This window comes from Trachurus japonicus, chromosome 11 (assembly GCF_045865225.1).
Source record: "Trachurus japonicus isolate A0001 chromosome 11, Traja_1.0".
Lineage (NCBI taxonomy): Eukaryota > Metazoa > Chordata > Actinopteri > Carangiformes > Carangidae > Trachurus > Trachurus japonicus.
This window is the reverse complement of record NC_140917.1, coordinates 29,333,599-29,355,132: the sequence shown is the minus strand read 5'-3', so window position 1 is coordinate 29,355,132 and position 21,534 is coordinate 29,333,599. Positions and strand designations below refer to the sequence as shown.

General features: G+C 42.3%; 1 protein-coding gene across 2 annotated transcripts in view; it reads left to right on the top strand.

Annotated features, from left to right (window-relative positions):
* csmd2 (CUB and Sushi multiple domains 2) overlaps positions 1 to 21,534 on the top strand; it is a 241,768-nt gene that overhangs the window by 67,512 nt on the left and 152,722 nt on the right. For both annotated transcript variants that reach the window (XM_085792239.1, XM_085792238.1), the window contains exons 4-5: positions 5,659 to 5,853; positions 10,277 to 10,484. In XM_085792239.1, coding sequence (XP_085648365.1) covers positions 5,659 to 5,853; positions 10,277 to 10,484 — 403 coding nt within the window. The remainder of the gene's footprint in view (positions 1 to 5,658; positions 5,854 to 10,276; positions 10,485 to 21,534) is intronic.

Genomic DNA, 21,534 nt, shown 5'->3' with positions numbered 1-21,534 from the left:
TGTCGCTCTCTCTCTGTTGCTCTCTCTAACTCTTAATTTAAAGTATGAGTCAGTCTCCCCATTGTTGCTTTGCTCATTGAAACAAAGATGGAGCAGTAACTGAGAAATAACACAGACTCGGGGGGGGGGGGGGGTATGCGAGACAAAAGAAGTCAATAAAAAAGCTCAAACGTCTTCCTGTTGTATACATTTTACCCTCTCAAAATATACTGCATGGTTGTGTGGAAACGCTCTCCCTATGCTGTCAATCACACATGTTTGGCTGTTTGATATAAGGTAGACAGAGTGAGTTGCATCAGCTATACTGAGACAGGCTCGTCTCCCCAACTGTTGTCTCTGTCTCTCCCGCCCCTTTCTCACTTTAATTCCCTCCTTTCTTGCGTTTACTGTGTTTATTACTCCTGACTTACTTAAGGGGCTTGGTTCCTCCTTCAGTGAAGGTCTTCGTAACTTAAGAGACACAGTAAACTAATCTGTCTATATCTATCTTGGAATACAAAGCAGAAATCCATATTTATATCTTTTTTATATCCTCTTTTATTTCACTATCTCCCATTTACGGCAACTATTTCCATCTATCTCTTAAAAATGGAAACACTTCCTGATACGAAGTCACTCGCTGTAAAGTATTACACATTCACAATCTCTTCATTTTGCAGCACACGCTTTTTTAAGAACCATTTTGTGACAAATGGGTTCTACATAATGCAAGGGTATCTAGCTATTCCCTTTTCCTGAGGAGGAGAGGATGACAAATTGAAGAACAGGCTTGAAGACACCCAGGAAGAGCGAGCAGCAGTCTTATTAGGGTCAAAGGTCTTCCCACAGGAGACAAGCTTCATACCTTCTCCTTCTCCTCTGTCCTTTGTCCTCGTCACCAGGAATGAGAGGAGTTGAGGAGAAAATAGGGGAGGAGAAAAGAAATGCGAGCGGATGATGAAAGGGAAGGATGGTGTGATGGATAGCACGGCTTCTTGCACTCTGTAGAGGTGTGTGCGCGCGTGCGGTCCGTGCACGCCTGAGCTTGTGCGCACGGTTCTGTGCTGTTAGCCGGTGTGTGCTGTATAGAGAGGGATGCATTGATGAACGAGGAGCATCCTTTGCCGTTTCAGCAGTGGAAGGGCTTAAAGCTTCCGGGCCCTCAGGGATGGGCCATGTCACAGTCTTCCATCCTAGTGACTTATGGACCTGCCATGACAAACACCTAAGTGCTGCTGTTGTGGGGTCGTGCGTGCAAAGGGTGTGGGGGGTGTAGGGGGTTGGTATGTAATAGTCCATGTGATGACAGAAGCCAGACTCTGGGCAAGTGTAGCACCACTGAGTTTTAAAAACCAAAAACCACTAAGTGCTGCTAGTGAAGGCTGTAAAGCTTGTAGGATAATTTGCAAGAAATAATTCTGATGTATGAAAGCCTGTGCAGGGGTGGAAATTAATGGAGAATAATGTGAAGTCATCTTGCAAATATTTAAAATTGTTTTCTCGTTTCTCTCAAGCTTGTGTGTGTGTGTGTGTCTGTGTTTGTGTCTTTTGTCTTTCTTCCTGTGCTTATCCTTTTTTCATTCTCTCCTTTTTTTCTGTTTAGGATTTAGCCTGCAGGAATAAATGGAATAGGTTGTGATAAATCAGTTTAAAGCACACGGTGCAAAAAAAAAGAAAAAAAGGCTGGTTGTTTTTTTATACACTGCTGCCTTGGTTTCCTGATTTGGGCTCTATAGCAGTTCACCGATGCTCTCTTCACCTTATTATACGTAAAAAGAGGCTTACCTTTGCATGAATTGTATTTTTGTCCTCTATGAAATTCTACTTCTATCAAATATACTTTGGTGGTGAACAGAGCAGGAGAAAAAAAAAAATCAGGTGTTTCATGCGTGATGAATGTTGCTGTCATGATGCTCTATATCAAATACTATCATTTATTTTCACTCTTGATGTTTATTGGCGACAGATAAATTCACACTGTGGGAAATAAAGACAGTATTGATGATTCTCAGTCAGGTAAAATAAAAAAAAGAAGTATTTGCCACTTCAGTGCCTCAGGCATAGCCCTGTTCTGGGGATTGCACTAGTAATGGCACTATTAGACTTAATTTACTGCCCAAACTAATAACCTGAAATGGAGAGTGTGATGAGAATATCACATACGTGCAGGCACACACACATCCACTCACTGAAATACGAGGTACGTGCATGCACATCGACTCTCAGTGCTGTGCCCTCAATCAGCTACAATGCAATGAAATCAGTCATCTGTTCATCTGTTTCTCTCTGTCAGTCTCACACCACACACATCTGCTAGCTTCTGTTTATTTTCTTCGTCTTCTAACTAAAAATAGACCTTCTCACGGCGGACATTTTGACTTGTGGGAAAAAGCACAGGTGTAACTAATAACATTAATGATGGCTCTGTTCCATTTAGGTGTGCCAGTAATCCATGCCAGTGAGCCAGCATGTACAATATCAGGACTCTGGCACCGGCACATCTCAATGGAATGCAGCCAGTGTTAATGTTGTTAGTTACACGTGTGTTTGACAAGTTAAAATGTCTGGCCGTCCCTATACTACCTTGCAAATATTGCTCAGAATCAAACTTTTTTTTTGACACAGAAGCTATATTATTGATCCACACTTGCATGGCCATGTTGGAAGAGATCGCTATGCTAATCAGACCTTGCGTGTATGCTAATCCGGTAGTGATGGAAGGGATGCTGCAACAAACTGGCCTTGGCCGGTCAAAATAAAGGCTGCGGCACAGTGGAGCCTAAAAGTGACAAGTCAGTTTGTCACCAGATTAGGCCAGAGGGAGAGACACCAGGAACTAACCAGGGTGCTTTAAAGGGTAAATCCACACTTAGTCATTTAGGGCAGAATCTGGGATGTCTGAGCAGGTGTTCAGCCTGCAGCAGACGATGGAAAACACCTGCTGTGAAATCACTGATTGGGATGGAGCGAGGAGTGCAACATGCAGCTGCAGTCTCCTGCCCTGTGAGAATGAGACCTTGCTGATTTTACCCTCTTTAGACAGAAGTAGGGAAGTGTTGTGGGTGACAGCAAGGATTTGGCTGATATGTTTTGCTATTGGCCAACAAAGCTGATACTGAATGTGTCAACTGAAGCTAGCTACTTCAGGCTTGTCTATTTTTAGTCTGTTTGGCTGTTGTTGTTGTTGAAATGTATGAACTTTGTTCAAAATCCCTGTGAAACTTGCAACATAGGAATGGATTGTATCAACCACTGGGCATGTTTCTGAACTTAAAAAAAAGAGAATTCACAATTACATTCACAAACACACCTTTTAATACCATTATTTACCATTTTTTTTCATTTCAAAAAAACAAATATGAATACACTGCAGTGCAAACTGTGTTGTATCACATGATTCGGTCCCCTTGAGTGACAGAACACATTATGGTCAATGGAGGGGCCGTCTCCAGTATGGACAGTGACATTATGAACTGGTGAGACAGGAGTACACTGCCACTGTTTGGATCTCTGACATGCCAGACCTCTTCCCGACCCTATCGATGGCCGCAGACTACCAGATCAAAGCTTACTCCATCTCACAGCTTCGTGGCTTAGGTTACCTTTGCAGAGTACACACATACAGTACACACACACACACACATTTGAAATCAACCTCTTAGAGGTCATGTTTGTTGTCTGACTGGACACAAACTGTTTGCAGTCTATTTATTTACCAGCCAGTTAATTCCACATAGCTCAAGCTCAGGAACGCACTGTGGGGTAAAATGACTGATTCGTCCGTCCGACCTTGCTGTAAGGAGGCTTTAGCTTACTGGGCTAGAAAGGGCAAAAGATGAAAACAAACAAAAGATTTTTTTTTTCTTTTTTGGCTTTGAATTAACTCTATATAGAAGTGACTTCATGTGACTCATAAAAAACAAAAAGTTGAATACAATTTCATTATATCTTCTATAGAGGAATTCTATTCATGACATCTTTACATGTAATCAACTCTTTTGCTTACTTTATTCTTGTTTAACTTTATCTTTATATATCTTTATATACCGTAGCCTATAGTTTCTTTCTTTCTTTCTTTCTTTCTTTCTTTCTTTCTTTCTTTCTTTCTTTCTTTCTTTCTTTCTTTTTCTTTTTTGCTGTGCTTCCAAATGTTATAATTTCCTGTGATACATTATGAAGAGACATTAGACAGAGTAGAAACGTGAGTGTACATTGAGTGTGATGGTGAGGTGCCAGTGAGCTGTGTTGCTGTATAGGAGCCATTCTGTCCTCTTTGGAGTTGAATCCAGTCCCTGTGGAGAGACTGAGTTTCATCCAAAGTCCAGCACATGGTCTGGCCAGCTCCCTCACCGCGTGGGAGTGTGTGACTGGGTGACTGTAAGCTGGATGACAGGGTGCATGTGTGTGTGTGTATGATACATGATATGGTCATACTGTGAGGATTTACTGTTTACTGAGATGCAGCAGGAACAAAACCTCCCACCACACCACACACCTACTATATTGGACTGTAACCAGTGTTTCACAGGATTAATCATACTACTACTGCATGTCATCAAGGAAAAGACAAGCTGCAATCATCTTCTTTTACAGGAATATAACAGCTGAAACCGAGAGATTCAGGAACCAGAAACTGGCTGAACTTCCTTTGAACTTGATTTGCATAATAACACACAATTAGACATGGGTCTGTCAATACTGAGACTACATTTATTTGCATGCAAGTGCATAGCTGGACAAGCAGTGATGGTCAACTTAGCAGCCATAAACAGGGGTGGGTCCAGAGTATTTTCTGGTGGGGGGCACAGGGGGTACCAACAGTGAATCTGGGGGGGCCGCCCAAAAGTAACAAAAATGAAGGCTGCCACTGATCGCTCTCTTGAATGTTTATATTTTACAGTTATGCATGTCTTCATCTTGCTTTTATTGGCCACATTGAATCTTTCACTTTGTAAGGAAGATGCCTGTGACCTTTCCACTTGTCAATATTAAAATTATAGTCAGTCAATAATCAACTTTATCTTTCAAATAAGAAGTCTTAGCAGAATAAGCAACACAATACATTTTCAAACTGAACATCAATATCTTATACTCTTACCCAGTAGTTTGAGCTCAACTCTGTACAATTTACATCTCAGTGTTTTGTGTAACAGTCACTGTATGCAGAATAACAAGCATTACTCAAATGGTGAAATTGAGAACAATAACAATCTTAAACCATTTTCTACATTTACTATACAGAACATTATTGCTGTACAGAGTTGATTAAGAGCCTACAGTAAAGATAGCAGTGTTAAAGAGCTTTACACAGTGACTGACATTACCATAGGTCAATGACCATTTGGGGGGGGGCACACAGGGTGGCCTATCAGATTGCAGGGCATCTGCCCCCCTGTGCCACCATGGAAGACCCGCCCCTGGCCATAAGTGATTTAAGTGTTTTTTTTAATTTTTTATGAAGCACTTCGGGATTGGAAAAGAGGAAGGGAAAATTCAAGTCTATTTAATGAATATACTGTTTATTATTATTATTTTAAAATGTTTCTGTGATCAGGTGTGTGTGTGTGGTTATTTGTCACCACAGTCTTCAGTACAGGACTAATGTGATGCAGCACACACTTAGACACAAACTGGCTCATTAACCGTCCTTTTCCTTTCTCTCTCTCTCTCCCTCTCCAGCTCTGCCCAGCTACACTTGTGGTAATCCGGGACAACTACTCAACGGCCACCAGCAGGGGTCCACGTTCAACATTGGGGACAAAATCCGCTACAGCTGCAGCCCAGGCTACGTGCTGGAGGGTCACACCACCCTGTCCTGCCTCGCCACCTCAGCTGGTACAGCTGCTTGGGATTTCCCTCTCCCCTACTGCAGAGGTACGTACTGTATAGAAGGGTCTGCTGAACATCTGTCTACCATAACAAGTCTTTAAGCTTAATTGTTCCACAAAGTGAACAGTTAATAGCATCTGACTTTAGTGGCTTTGTGGGGAAGTTTTTATCACCCCCACTGCTGACAACCAGCTCAGACATGTGGCCAAGATAATCAAATTTTGTTTGATGAATATTTAAAAAAGAACAAAAAAGGTGAGTTTATTTTACCAGATGTTAATATTACAAGTCTGGGTAATACAAACTGACAGCAGAAAGAACATGAAAATAAGTCATCATTCCATCATTTAAGAATGTGTCAACATGACATTTTTTCCATAAAAGAAATCTAATAACACAGACTTTGAAATGAAGACCAATTAACCCTGCTGGTGTTGATGAATCCCATCCTCTAGCACACACACTCTCTCCTTTGTTTACACCTGCCTTCACACGACCTGAATAGGTTTTTTTTGTGTGGTTATACTGATTTCTTATTTACCATGACAGGACCTCATGTGTTCTCTCTCAGTCAGATGCTTGTGCCAGTTGCCCTTCCCTCACTGTTAGCAAGCCCCCCCGCGGCAGCGACACCTGCCAGTGTGTGTTGTCTGACCCAACGTGACACAGTTCTTGAAAATAGTTCACTGTCGGCCAAGCTGATCCCACTGTATATAATTCTGCAGGATTTTACGAAATGAAAAGTAATTTCTTCATCATTGAAATGCGCACTCCATCAATGTGTTAGTTTGTGTGTGTCTGTGTGTGTGTCTATGTGGCCAATAGTTCGTGTCAGTGCGCCTGCTGAGCGGAGCGCTGAGACAGTGTGCCATCTGCAACCAGGCTGGGAGTCAGGAAGCCCACATAGGATCACACATGGCTGGGCACCACGCGCCAGCTCAGTCCCCACCCACCCACCCAATCCCACGCTGACACATGCACATGCCTGCACTCTGCATCTAAATGTGAAAGTATTATGTTCGCAGCTTGTGATCTGTGCCACAGAATTTTTCATATTTCATGTTAAGAACCCTTGTCGTCTCTCCCTTCCTTCTTTGTTTTGCTCTTCTGACCCAAACTCATCTCTCCCATTCTCCTCCTCTTCGCTCACCTTTGCACCTTGGTTGGAAAAGAGGAAAATTGCTCCAGTACTTGTGGATGTGATTACGCCACCACATATTACATGCTAACTGACAGCTCTCCCTGTGATAAATTGAAGCCACATAAAAGTCAGCGTTTACACCTGAGTGCTGCTTCATAAGTGTTTTGTTAATGTCACTCCAATTATAGAACTCGTCCATATGTGGAAGAGCAGAAGTCACACTGTACTTTGGGAGCAGAGGGAGAACATGTTGGCACGGTCACCATTCTGGACTCAGGAGAGGGCGAGCGTGCCAGCACTGTCAAGCCATAGATAATAACTAGCCATTGATACTGATGGCAAGGATCATCTTTTACATTTCCTGTTAAATGCTCATCAATTTTTTCTCGTACCCCATAATCTCAAAAACTACACCACGTGTCATACGAGTACACTTAGAGATTTAACATCTCTTTTATTCCACACCATCACTCTTTTCTACAGAGAGAGGGACCGGGGATTTTTTTGCTACTGCATAACTGTCTATCTGTTAAAGGACAATTCCAGGCAAATTCAACTCAAGGCTGTATTTTCCTAACATTTTAGGTCTAAAAGAAGTAATCTGTTGATTTACAGTTTAATTGCTCCTGTTTTGTGGTAGTTGTGTCTGTCCTCGCATCGCCACGGCAGCGATGAATGGGAGTGGATGCAAGTTCCGCTGCTTAGGCTGTTTACATCCCTCAAAGCCGCAATTTTTTTCCACAGACAGCGTCAGATGGCTACTCAAACATGCACCGAGAAGTTTGTTTACTTCAAGCAAGTCAAGAGTTGATATTGATGTGGGGACAGACACAACTACTGCAAAACAGGAGCAATTAAACTGATAATCTTCAGATTCCTTCTTTTAGACCTAAAATGTTAGGAAAATACAGCCCCGAGTTGAATTTGCCTGGAATTGTCCTTTAATGTTGTTGTGTCACACTTCTGTAAAATTCCACATAGTTTTCTAGCTTTGGCTATATATATATACACTAATAACATAAGCATACACACAAACCTATATGTGTATGGGTGTGTGTGTTGTGTTTAATATATCAATTTTTAATGCATTTTAGTCATTAATGTTTTTATAGCTTGCCTGCATTGCCCATTCATCCTCATATCTTGGTTACTAGGAATTGAATCGGCCCCTTACACTTTGTGAAAAACCATGACATCCTAAGTGACAGCCTGAAAATATGCACTGTTCAAGCGTGGGAAGCATCCTGACATCCACAATTGACTGCAGGAAAAACGGAATACACTTCTGCGCATCTCAGTTTGAAGAGGTCAACAGTTTTTTAGTTTCCTATTGTCCACGGTATAATCATTTTTTAGTTTTCAATTGCGGTGCAGCGCCTGCATTGGCCAGCGGCCGCCGCAAAATGTGGCGAGCGATGGAGAGAGTGAAGGTGAAGGGGAGAGTTATAGGAGAGAGTCAGATACTTCAAGTGTGAAGAAACCGTCCGTGTGGAATATCAATGCTCTTCCTCATCTTTTCTTCTGTCTGCCTTCTACTTCCTGTCACTCCCACTGCAACAATCACCTGTCACCCCTCTCGCCATCTCTCTTTCTTCATTGTCCACCCTCCCCCTCTGCACTTTTCTCTCGCCCGTCCTCACTTGTCACCTGTCATCCTCTTCATCCCTTTTTTTCTCGCCCTTCTGTCGTGGTTTCCCTCCTATTCAAGTTCACACCTCACAGGTTTCCGCTCGTCCGTACACTCCCTTTGCCCTCCCTCTGGGGGGGTTGCCGTGGTGACAGGTAGGATGGATGATAGACGGGGCATGGCACCTCTGAGCTCCTCCTCCCCCCTTCCTTGAACCACCCCACACAGCTTGCTGACCGCCCGCTAATGAATCCCACACCACCTATATTCAGACACAGGAACAGTGGGAAAGAATCATTCAAGATTTCTTTTGATGTGTCTGCTACATCACATATTGTAGTAACCAAGTGATCAAACCTCTGTTTTCGCCAAAGTTCCACACAGGATTTGATGTAGCACTGTATTGTAGAAAGCTTAATGAACATATCAGAAGCTGGGCAGGAGAATTATCCTGGCAAGACATTAAATACATGCTTTATTATTTAATGGTCTCCTTAAAGCAGTCTTGAGGAGGGAAGAGTTGCTTTGATTAACACAAATCTGAATTAATCAGAATTTAATCACTTCCCCACAAGTTGCATTTGGTTGCATCACGCATCCTACCCTGCTCCCCACTGACTGTAAAAACACTGTGGGGCATTTTGAAATCCTATGACTGTCGTCTCTCTGGCCTATGGCGAAGATTTCAGACAGAGGAACAATATGCTGTAACTCGCTGCACATCTTCATGCTTCTGAATATGAAAATCTTGCACTTTGGCTCCTGGCGAAGAGATCATTTGTGGCCACGAAAAACTAATAAATAATAAATATTTTTTGTGGGGGGGGGGAAAGGCCAAAAGGCACACACAAAACTTCACCCCACAAAGTTTCCACTTAGTTAAACCTATGTGACACAGTTTGGAGGACTTTTCTTGTATTGTTGAATCATTCTGTCTGCATCATCAGTATTACCAGTCATGTCCTCACTGTAATTTCTCAGACGGATGATGCAGGCTTGATTATAACTTAGCTCAACTAGCATCTGTGCCACTGCCAACTATTTATTATAGTTTATTACAGTCAGGCTCTTGTGCAGAAATTCATTAGACTCATCAAGAACTATGACAAGATAAGGTCTCTTTCAGTCCTGTGAAGATACTGAATCTGTTGTATTATGGGTTTGCAGCTAAATGTGTGTACAGCAGATAGCTGGTCTCTAAAGCTATGCTCCCGATTCACTCAGCTAAAGGTTTCCTGCTGGCCTGTTTTAGGTCTCTCTGGCTTGATATATATTCCTAGCACGACGAAAGCACCTCCTGGTGTCTTTATCACAGAAATGGATCAGACAACAGCCAAGGACAAGTGTAAGAATCAGTCCAAAAGACAGTGAAAAACTTTCTGTGCTCCTAAAACTGACAGCTCCTCAGAGCCCGACACTCAGGTGCATGAGTGTAACAGTCTTCAGAAACTTTCTCCACAGCTGCTGTTGCAGGGGGTGTTGTGCCAATATGGTGCCAACTCAGATTTTATTGTTTCATGGGTCAAACTCGACCTTTATCTGCAGTGAAGCTGCAGTTTGTGTTTATTAGCCTTTTTACAACCTTCGCTGTCCTGCTGTTTCCATTTGTCTGTACATCTTCAATTATACCTGCACCACAGGTCTTTGATTGCATTTGTCCTACTTTTACTAAGTCTTCTTCTCATCTCTGCTCCCTGCAGCGGACGATGGGTGTGGCGGCACACTGCGAGGCCAGAGCGGGGTGATCACCACTCCCAATTACCCTGCTGAGTACAACAACAACGCTGACTGCACCTGGACCGTGCTGGCTGAGCCAGGAGACACCATCGCCCTTGTTTTCTCTGACTTTCAGCTGGAGGACGACTATGACCTTTTGGAGGTCAGCGGCACTGATGGCTCTTCGCAGTGGTGAGTAGTCAGCCTGCAGCGTTTTGCCTGGGGAGCGAGCTGAACGGGGGGACAGTAAAGGAAGGTGGAATCCAACTGCTAGCTCATCCTGCCCGTAGGCACTTTTAAGATGAAGGGATTAGCTGCTTGAAGTGTGGTTGAAAGAGAAGGGGTGGTTGGGGAGGTCCAGTGGAACTTGGCGTGACGAGGTCAGGACCATAGCGGACTGAGATGCAGAGCCAATGAATGTAGAATGCAACAGGATGTATAACCTTCGTCTTATGTTGGCTTTCTGCTGCCATCTATGGTGTCCGGTTCAGTTTTGACCCGAGTCTTAAATCAGCTGAAACACACTAAAAACAATTATTTATCATTCCATTTGTTTCTCATCTCTTGGTTACATTGTTAGACTTCCTTATCCATGAAATGGTTGGTTTTGCACTTGTGATTTCAGTTTTAACTCTTATTATTGTTCTTATCGTTATAATCGGGTCAAAATTGACCCTAACACCACAAATGTCATAATTTTAACCAGAGCATTTTAGAATTTTGTGAAAAAAATATTTTTGTTTTATTTTGTTTAAATAGATGTTCCTGACAAAGTCAAAAAGCTTTGATGCTATAAACAAATTTATGTGGTACTTGTATGCATTTAAAACTTGAAAACGGGTCAGTGGTGACCCGAACACCAGAGAAAGGATAAAGTGAAAATGAGGTGTTTGATAGGCAGCCCAGCGCCTCTGTGTCGTGTTGTCTGTGGTTTTAAGTTTTAATGTGAACACTCCATCTTGCTCATTCACTCGTTTCTCTGACTCAGTCTCACACAAACACACAGACTCAGCTCTAATGATGAAGAGGTAGGATATCCTGGCGTCAGAGAGGGTCTCTCACCATCTGTGGCAGCTCCTCCTCTCACTGACAACTCTCTCAGCTCAGGAAGTAATTAGTGAGCTCGATTACCACCGCCAGCCGTATAGTGTCATTTTACCCTCACTCACACGTACACACACACACACACACACACTTGCAGTAAAGCCCATATGGGCACAAATGGACATGTGCACATAAGTATTCACACTTTCAGCCACACTTCCATATATTTGTGCTGGCAGTCTTAAGAACTTGCACAAACAGATGTACTCTTTCACACTCCCTGTACTTGTACCACGTTGGTACCACACATCTGAACACACAAGGCTAATAACAGTGTGAAAATATACATTGGTCTAATTAAAATAGATGGATGCAAGTATTATGCTCCAGAAAAAAAAAGTCCAGCACCCTTTGCTTGCCTTGGGTGATATGTAAAAATGCAGGTCTAGTTTCTGGATCATAAGGGAGATTGGCAGCTCAGATAAACAGGGGAAGACAGAGGAGACTTTGAAGCTACAGCCACAGGCTGTTGGCTGGAAGGGACAAGGGGGTAACACTGGCTGAGCTACTAACACTTGAAATACACAGAAATAAGGGGAGAATGATGGAGCAATAGAGGACAGCTGATGCAGCAGACAGGTTCAGAGAGAATATATGAGAAGTCATCTTAAAGTGAGATGGCCCCTGGAAACTTGTGTCAGTTTCGGTCTTTCACTCAGTATTTAAGCAATAACACTTCCCAAGAAGAACTTGATTGACTGTGAGTGGTCTTAAAACTGAGAATTGTGCCTTGTAGTCTGATATTAAAGTCTCTTTGAATCTCTGCTTGGCCAACTGAGAGTTCATCGCTTCCCAGACTCCCACCGACAGCAGCCTGACTATGCTTCTTATGCACATTTTACGGTGTCATCATCTCCTCGTCCCAGACTTTGATTTGCTCTCTGTTGTCGGGCGGGGTGCCCAAATCTCTACTGAGTCTGTCATCTTTGTGGCGATTGTTGCCGGAGGCGCCTATGGTGGTGCACCTGCGGCACGGCGGCACTGTCTTAAAGAGCAAGAAAAACAGTGAGGGGGAAAAGGAAAAAGTGACTAGAAAGAATAGAAAAGGGCCATTGGCAAGCAATGCAGAGCGCAAGTCACAGTTGATCATGCACATTGCAAGGAAAAGGCAGCACAGGGGACAGAGGACACGGTGCAGACATGCTGGCTTGCCTCTATTGTTTCATTTTTTTCCCTAGTCATGCTGGCTTAGGTTTTACCCGCAGAGCGTCGACTTCAAAAGCGTTCGCCGTCTTGTCCGAAATACAAAAAAATCCCACCAGCCTATTTTCACCGCAGTAACTTTATCTTCGAGGTGTAAGTGGTTGTGTATCTGTAATTTTTAGAGGGAGTTTGGGAGCAGTAGGTGGGACAGAGGGGGAGTGACAGGGTCAAACACTGAGAATAAGCAGACACCGGAGGAGAGGAGCGGAGAGGGAGGGCAGGACCTTTGGAGGCGAGGACGGACGTGGAAGTGGAGAACTAGATGGATGGGTGGAGGGATTACGACTTTCCAGCTGGCGGCTAATTAGAGAGGTCAGGTGGAGCGCTATGATGGTGCTGACCTCAAGCACATATCCTCTCAGTGAATGGCTCAGTGGGCCCTCTGCTCTGTGAGGCTTGAAGGCACTAGCACTCTCTGCTTGTCTCACCATATAATTGGACTGGTGTGCTCTTTAATCACACTGGTTTGTACAGGGGTTGGGTATGTTTTAGTTTGTGTGTTTAAAGTTTGGTTTTCTCAGGTGTGCATGTATTAGCTGTTTGGTTCATAATTCAACTCTGGTTTTAGGGTTGTTGTTTTGGTAACACTTTACAATAAGGGTCCCTTAATTAACCTTAGTTAGTACATTATTAAGCATTAATATGTAAACTAATGTGTTAATTAATGCTGAGTATTCATCTATCCATCCATCCATCCATTTTATTATTACTTAATGATGTATTAACTAACTTTGAGTAGTAAACATTAATTAACTGCTTACTAATAGGCTTATTAATGTGTTTCCTAACCCTATGTAATACATAATAATGATTGTTAATATATCTGTAAACAGTTAATTCATGCTTAATAATGTACTAACTAACATTAATTAAGGGACCCTTATTGTAAAGTGTTACTGTTTTTTTTTCCTCATAAAGCTGATAGGACACAATGCATCATATTTCCTAGTCCAATCAGAATATACCTGCCTGTTTTTCATTTTCTTTCATTACTTATATGAACTTAAATGACACAAACTGATGACATCATTGCAGCCTGACCTTACAGAAAGGATGAACGTGTTAGAGTGCTTTTATGATTTTACAGCTATTGAGTATGCACAAAGAGTGCATCCCACCATTTCACTGGTTACTTAATTTAATTTGTGGGGGAGTTCCAGGACTAGTATTGATTGATACCTGACTGACAGGTTGATTGGTCCAATAGGAGAAGAGAGGCCAACGATCAGAGTCAAATCCATGCTTCCCTCATCGATCTACAACAGCTCAGACCAAAGCAAGTCAAGTTTGCATTCTGCACCTGTTCGTGTGCCTGTGTCTATTCTTTGAGTAGAAGAAAATGAACCAGAATCAACACCATCAATCACCATCAAGAACATCGCTCCCTTTGACTATGTGAATCCGATCTTGCTCACTCGCGTCCTTGTTTACCATAGCATCCAGAGATTTGATTGGCGGCCCTGCAGAGTTAGCATTCTGAAAAGGCCGCAGGAAAAGACAGTCTTGAAGACCTGACTCCAGGAGCTGAAATGTGAATATGGATTGAATGTGGCAGCGGCATGAGCTGGTAAAAATAAATAAATAAATAGAAGGGACAACTGAATCCTACCTCCTCTCGGCATTCCTCTGACAGGACTGCTTCGGTGTTTCTTGCCCAGGGGAACGCATTACTCTGCCATTACACTGTTTGCATCCACATTGATTTTCCTCCCCATCACCATCCACTTTGAGGCAATGTAAATAACGCCCGACGCTCACCAACTGCCAGATGCTCATTCGCCTGCTTGCTACTAAGTGGAACTCACAGCTATTTGACTTGTAATGTTTTTTGGCGTGCAATTGTTTTGCGAAGCACCATAATACATTTTCATCTACCAGCAGTAGCTCCCTTGAGATGTTGAAAGTCCCGTAGCACCTTGGATACTGTAAATAGAGAGTAAAAAAAAGTGCTTGAAAGCACTCTGAATATTGGCTTTACTCCTTTAGTTTTTACAAAATGAAGCCTTTCTGTTATAAAAAAGAAAGAAAAGAAAAGCATCACAGTAATCCCACCATTTTACTGTTCAGAAAGCATTTCCAAACAAAACTTGTGTCTTTGCTAACTTTTGTAAACTCCCATGAGGGTTTTCTTGTCTTTTTTTTCCTTTCACTACATGCATCCAACGCTGACAACACAAAGCTCCCTGGGTAAATGAAACTTACTCCTTCCTGTTTGGAGATCTGAAAGACCAATGCATTTTGATCCCAGTTGGTAGCCTCCCATCCTTTCTCCTCTCTCTTTTAACCCTTACACCCAGTGGACACACCAGCATTTAATGAAATATATAGATTATCCCCACAGTGCTGATACGTGTCAATTTGTCCCAGCCCGTGGAGAGAGCATGTTTGTCTGTGTGTGAGGAAAAAGAGTGTGTAACAGAAAGAGATAAAGAGCTGTTTGAGCGGAGCACAGAACACTGGATATGTATTGATTGGCTGTTAGGTTGACTCACCTGAGAGTGAGTGAACAGCTTTTTAAGTCCAGGGGCTGTTTTCTTTAGCTTCCGCGGGGAGTTAGAGCAATATGAGTATGTTTCATTTTTGTGGAGATAAATGCCTCAACTTTTGTTTTTGTGTTTTCAAAGAGATTGGTCAAGTTTTTTTTTTCTTTTTTTCTTTTCATTTCTTTTTTATATATTTCATGCTGGGCTCATGAGAGTTTAGAGTTTACTGCAGCTCAAATTCAGTTAGAATTTACCACGATGATTATACATTTCCAGGATTGTGCGCAGGTGTTATGTCGCCGTACAGCTGTGACAGTCTGTATATTTACATTTGTGTGCAAATGTGTTTGTGAGCTTGCCAACCGCTGTTCACCATGGGGGTGACACACTCGTCCCACACACTCTCCCAGTGGGAGAGAGCGTTCTGCAGTAAGCGATTGGCCGCCAGTCATGTGCTTTTTTCTTTATTTAGTGGTTCCTGTAATAAAACAGTCAGAATGAGCGATTGAGCAACATATCGTCTGACCATTGTTTTGCTTGCAGCTGAAAAATAGGTGTTTGCCCACCTGTGATCCTGGAAGTCCCCTGCTTGGAAACATAATGCAATGTATGTTCAGGCACTAGAGCAGTCATTTTTGGTGTTTGAATACACAGCATTGGCAGCCTGTGCAGGGGGCACTTTGCCTAGATGTGTTTTTAAATGGATACTGTGTGATAATCGAGTGGGCGTATATTCTCAGTCTGCATGTTGAATACATATTTTTATATCCATTTCTTCTGCTGTGGCCTGTTTCTCACAACACAGTCTGGAAGGAAGCATTTAGCTGTGGAGCTTTACCGGTAATTCACTGCTACATCACTAGTCTGGTCACGTCTAGGAGGGTCTGACGCTTGCGATTCTCTCCCTCCCCATGTCTTTGGCTACCTCTTTGAGTCTCTCTCTCTTTCTCTCTCCCTCCCTCCTTCTTCTTGGGGGATGTCATAAAGCATCTCAGTGCATAGTTTGGTCTGATTGTCTAATGAAAGTCTACAGTCTTTCATTATACATTTGGTTGCCATTTACTATAAGTGGATGCTCTCATCATAAAATCCACGTACAAATCATCCAAAGCAAAAGTAAAGCATGGAGGATAAATAGCGTGCACTGAATTCAGTAAAGTTTTTCCAGATTCCAGAGTTTTAAATGAAGCCCAAGGCGTCCGTGCGGTGCATGTCGGATTTATTTTTGATTTGTGCATTCACAAACACTGGTTGCCGTTCACTCGTGCTCCCCTAACATTGCGTGTCTGTTGCAATGGGGTGCGATGTGCATATCCAAAAGCCCACTAAACTTTACTTCTCCGAACTCATGTGGAGGTGAACTTTGGTTAACATGGAAATGTTTCACGGCTGATGTGAGGGATGGTAATGAAGCCCTGACGCACGTCGTGGATCATCACGTCAAACACAAGTACATGATCGTGCTGTGGGTAGGTTATAGTGTATATACCAGCCACATTGATCACATCCTCTTATCCCATGTCTGATTCTGTCTGTTTTACACAGCCGTCCTTCCTGTCTTTCCTCCATAGACTTTCTATCTCCTTCTTTCACTATTCACAACTTCTTCAGCAGATGCTAAAGCTCTTGGTCAGGTTACTAATAGATTAATTGTTCAGGCGCCACTATTGTTTTTGGTAACACTTTACAATAACGGTCCCTTAATTAACGTTAGTTAGTACATTATTAAGCATTAATATATAAACTAATGTGTTAATTAATGCTGAGTAATGCATACATAATGGTAACTAATTACATTATTCAACTTTTATTAAAGCAGAAGTAAGCGATCCGGTCGTTTTGGCTAATGCTGCGTTCCAGGTAGGCTTTTGAAACCGTAAATTACAGCCTCATGTCACGACTTATGACTTTGTAGCGTTCCAGGCAACCCACTCGTGTTTTTCCGACCTGTTTTACCTGTGAAAGTCACTATAACGGCCACTCGTAACTTCTGACCCGTGAACTCGTACCAGATCGAACTGGTACGACTTCACAGGTCGGAAAAACACGAGTTACGGGCTGCCTTGAACGCACCATAACAGTCCTCGTCCCTACGTCACCACATTCACGCGCATCCCTGGGCTGCACACACAGCCCTGCATGCCGTTCTCTCTCCTCATTGGATAAAAACTGTAGGATACGAGAAAAGTTTTCTCCTCGGCTCAGAGCAGAGCAGAGTGACTGACAGACCCGTGTTTCGGTCCAAACACTCTATGTAAGTGATTGCTGTTGGAAGATATAACTATTTAAGACTTATATTAACACAAATATATCACTTACTTCTGCTTTAACTAACTTTGAGTAGTAAACATTAATTAACTTCTTACTAATAGGCTACATTAATTAATGTGTTGCCTAACCCTACTGTATGTAATACATAATAATTATTGTTAATATATCTGTAAACAGTTAATTAATGCTTAATAATGTACTAACTAACGTTAATTAAGGGGCCCTTATTGTAAAGTGTTACCCCTTGTTTTTTAATCAAAATGGATCACCAACAGACTGCAGATGTGAATGATGTTTAAAAATCAAAGTATTTATTTGCTTGGTGTTTTTCATTTTCAAAGTGAACAATGTAGATGTGCACCTCCATTATTCTATAGGTTTAGTGATGGATTTATGTTGGGTATTTTCTTGGTCAGACATATTGTTTGTATCCATACTGCATTTATGTTTGATGGGCTAACCTGAGGAAAGTATATGTGGATGATTCACCTGGAGAGAACCTTTGAATCCTCTGTAAATTTTTGCAGTTCATAATGTCAGCCCTGCTGTCTTCTTGAATGTTTTTTTTCTCCCCCATTCTTCACTTCTTTTTCCTGCAGTGTCAGCTTTTATACTTCTAAAACTATAGTTTGGCTTATCGGCCTGTGCTCAACCAGTGGATCGATAGCTGTCGTTGCCAGTCTCTCCACCATGGCCCCCTCAAAGTATGTTTGTCTGAGTCAGGATTTATTAACAACAGCACTTGGTTGAGGACTCAATCTGCAACCTGCCATCGATCAAAACTGCAGTCATGATGAACTTTGCGCCACCCGCCAAGAAATACACCAGCGGAACATTATCTCCAACACCTGGTGCCGCGCTGCAGATTGGCTAACCGCTGCACTCCACACTTTGTTACTCACTCTGTCACATTGCTCAGGCTAAGAGCTGAAGAGGAAAAGGGATTTGGAGTGCAGAGAGCAAGGTTAGCAAAAATGGGCCAAACCTATCAACTTTCAAGGCTCGCTTGTGCGTTTTCTCCCCCCCCCTCTCTCACTCTCTTTCAAGGTGAGGCCTATTTCTGTTATATTGTCAAAAATACACCGCGGCAAATGAGGGGAGGCGTTCTATTCTTGATGATTATACATCATTAATTGTCATTGATCATCTGTGTTATGTTGAGAAACAGCAGGTGCAGCAATTTACCAGGCAATATTTAGTCTAACCTATAAACCAGCTCCCATGAGGCCGGCAGCCTGGATAGCAATGTGACTGTGTAAGCATGTCTAGCCATGTGTTACCTCACCACCCCCGCCACCCCCACCTCTTCCATCCCACTGAGACCAGAGAACACGCAGAGGTTAGAGGTAATGGGCCAGATCACTGTGCACTGACTGGGTGTCTCTTTAGTTGTGTTTACTAAGCACTGCACCACTGGGATCCAATCTGTCGCTTTTAACAGTCCCACAGATGCACTAATGGCTTATGATTTGTACACAGAGACATATTTGAAGTTATCCACATTGGCGCCCGGGGCCTGCAAATGGATCAGAGGCTTTTTGGAGATGCACTATTTCACTTGTGCAAAAAAAAGTGGCAACTTGTTTTCTGTAAGTAGCCTAATATCCATATCTCTGTGTATTTATTACAATTAGAACCTACTACAATTGGTGAATAATCCTTTTATCCTGGAGTTTCCTCTGTTTTTTTATCTTGATCTATAATCCTCCAAACTCTGAACTCTTAATTGTATTACGAGATGAGTTGTGGAACTGTTGATACTGTAAGTTCAAGCATCAACATAGTCAAAACAAAAATTAATCTCTCGCTCCCCTATGTCTTTCATCATTCGTCGCTTTCGTGCAAACAATTGTTGTACATTGATGTTTGTTCGTCAGCTTCCATTGATGCTTCATCTCAGTGCTCACTTTGATCCCTTAATTCACTTCCTGGGTCAAGTGCTGCTAACCTAAAGAGGGATGCCTTGCTTCAGAGGCTGTTTGTTATGGTGTGATCAAAAGAGAATAGTTGCTGTATGGAAATTTGTTATTTGAGCTCCTTGCTCGGTCAACATCACAGTTTTCTGTCAGATTTTTGGGGCCTTTAAGCCGCACGTGACTGTGAGGCACGTCACACCAGTCGATTAATCAATCACAGTAATTAGCCAAGATAGAGAAATGGGAGGGGGGGAGGGCCGAGGAGGAGAGGCTTAGAAGGATAGGAACATATGAAATCAATCGGCCGAAAGCACCGTGCACTCAGTGGTCTGTTGTAGAGGACACTGGGTACGGCAATTAGATTGTAAAAGCAGGGCAGCGAGGACAAGTGCACACAGCTCTTTAATGCCAAGGCACTGCATTACATCTGATTGTGTGGTGTGTGTGTCTGTGTGTGCACTTGACAAGGTTCTCCGGCACAAAAAAAAATCCAACAGGTCCTTGAAAGTACTGAGTCTGGAAATCAGATTAATTCCTGTCATAGATCACAACTGCCTCTCAGTTGAAGGGGTTTCATCTGAGTTGAATGAGTGGTAAACTCACACCATTGGTCAGAGTGTTGGGTAACACTTTACAATAACGGTCCCTTAATTAACGTTAGTTAGTACATTATTAACCATTAATTAACTGTTTACAGATATATTATTATGTATTACTTAGGATTAGGAAACACATTAATTAATGTAGCCTATTAGTAAGCAGTTAATTAATGTTTACTACTCCAAGTTAGTTAATAAATTTAAAAGTTGAATAATGCAATTAGTTATCATTATGTATGCATTACTCAGCATTAATTAACATATTAGTTTATATATTAATGCTTAATAATGTACTAACTAATGTTAATTAAGGGACCCTTATTGTAAAGTGTTACCGTGTCAGCCACTGCTCCTTAGAAATCACCTGAGGCAAACATCTACTTTGTCATCAGGGGGTCCGTTGATGGCGGCTTTTTATTCACTGGAACTACTGTATCAGAGGTAACAGGTTTGATGCAGGCCCTTTATTTCTAATTCCCACAAATGTGAGTCGATGGAGTACCAAAACACAGACACAGTATGTTCGCTATGAATGAATGACAGTCACAGAGAGAGGGCCGATAAAGACTTTATAGACATTTAGACTAACCCTGCCAATGTGGCGCCCCAGCCAGACCAGCATTGGAACAGTCTATATCAGAAGTGGACTCCTGTGACAGCAGACTATTTATTTTTATGTTGGGAACATGTTGTACTATTGCATTTTGACAAGTATTGTGGCATGCCTGGACAAGAGGCGCTATCCATGATGCTGAAAAGGTCTGATTTAATTCTGCCATGTTCAATTAGCATTTAACCTTTTGTTTCATTGTGTGTGATTTGCATGAGGAAAGAACAAGACACATGTTCAGGCTAGAAAAGTAAGCTTGTACCAGTGGCAGCAGTGGTTGTTAGCGATGTTACCATGGAGTTACAGTTTAGTCTTGGGAACTGTCAGGGCCTTCTTCTCCACACCAGACCACAATGGGAAAGATAATGTATAATCCATCATATCCTCAACAGATTAATCATCATAAAACAAACATCCATGCTAATTCAAAAGAACTTCAGGCTGTTTTAATACATGTTATCATGAATTAAAGTTAAATAGACAAATATATGAGTGGATATACAAGGTGGATCTTTTTTAGCAGTGTGGCCATGCTGCAGTAACAACAGAACATCTTGTCCCTGAGCATCCCCTGAGTGGACGGAGATGTCACTGTCTGATCTGGGTCACTGCTCAACCACAACACATCGCTATTCTCTGTCTTTGACCTCCCCTTTTTTCACAGAACAGCTTGCAAATATAACAACAAAGGGCACAAAACACACAACATCCACAACCTCCGCTTTGGAGAAAAAAACGAGCTGTCTTGACAGGTAATTTAACGTGACAACATCAGCCAAGGACGTCAGATAATTTCCCTTCTTTCCAATGCAAATCAGCTTGCTTTTGGGGAATCAAGTGCCATTGTGCTTGACATTGGAGGTTGTTTCTACCAAATCCCTGAAACGATAGAAACCAGAGGAGTCAAGTCACAACTGGTAAAATTAAAAAGTCTGATCTTAAGAATAAAAAAATTCTAGTCTTAGCGGCTGAGTCATTCAGGACTCTTGTGGTGACACAGCCAATTAATGCAGCGGACTCAGACACTGAGTGACTCTCACCTTTGAGGACACATCA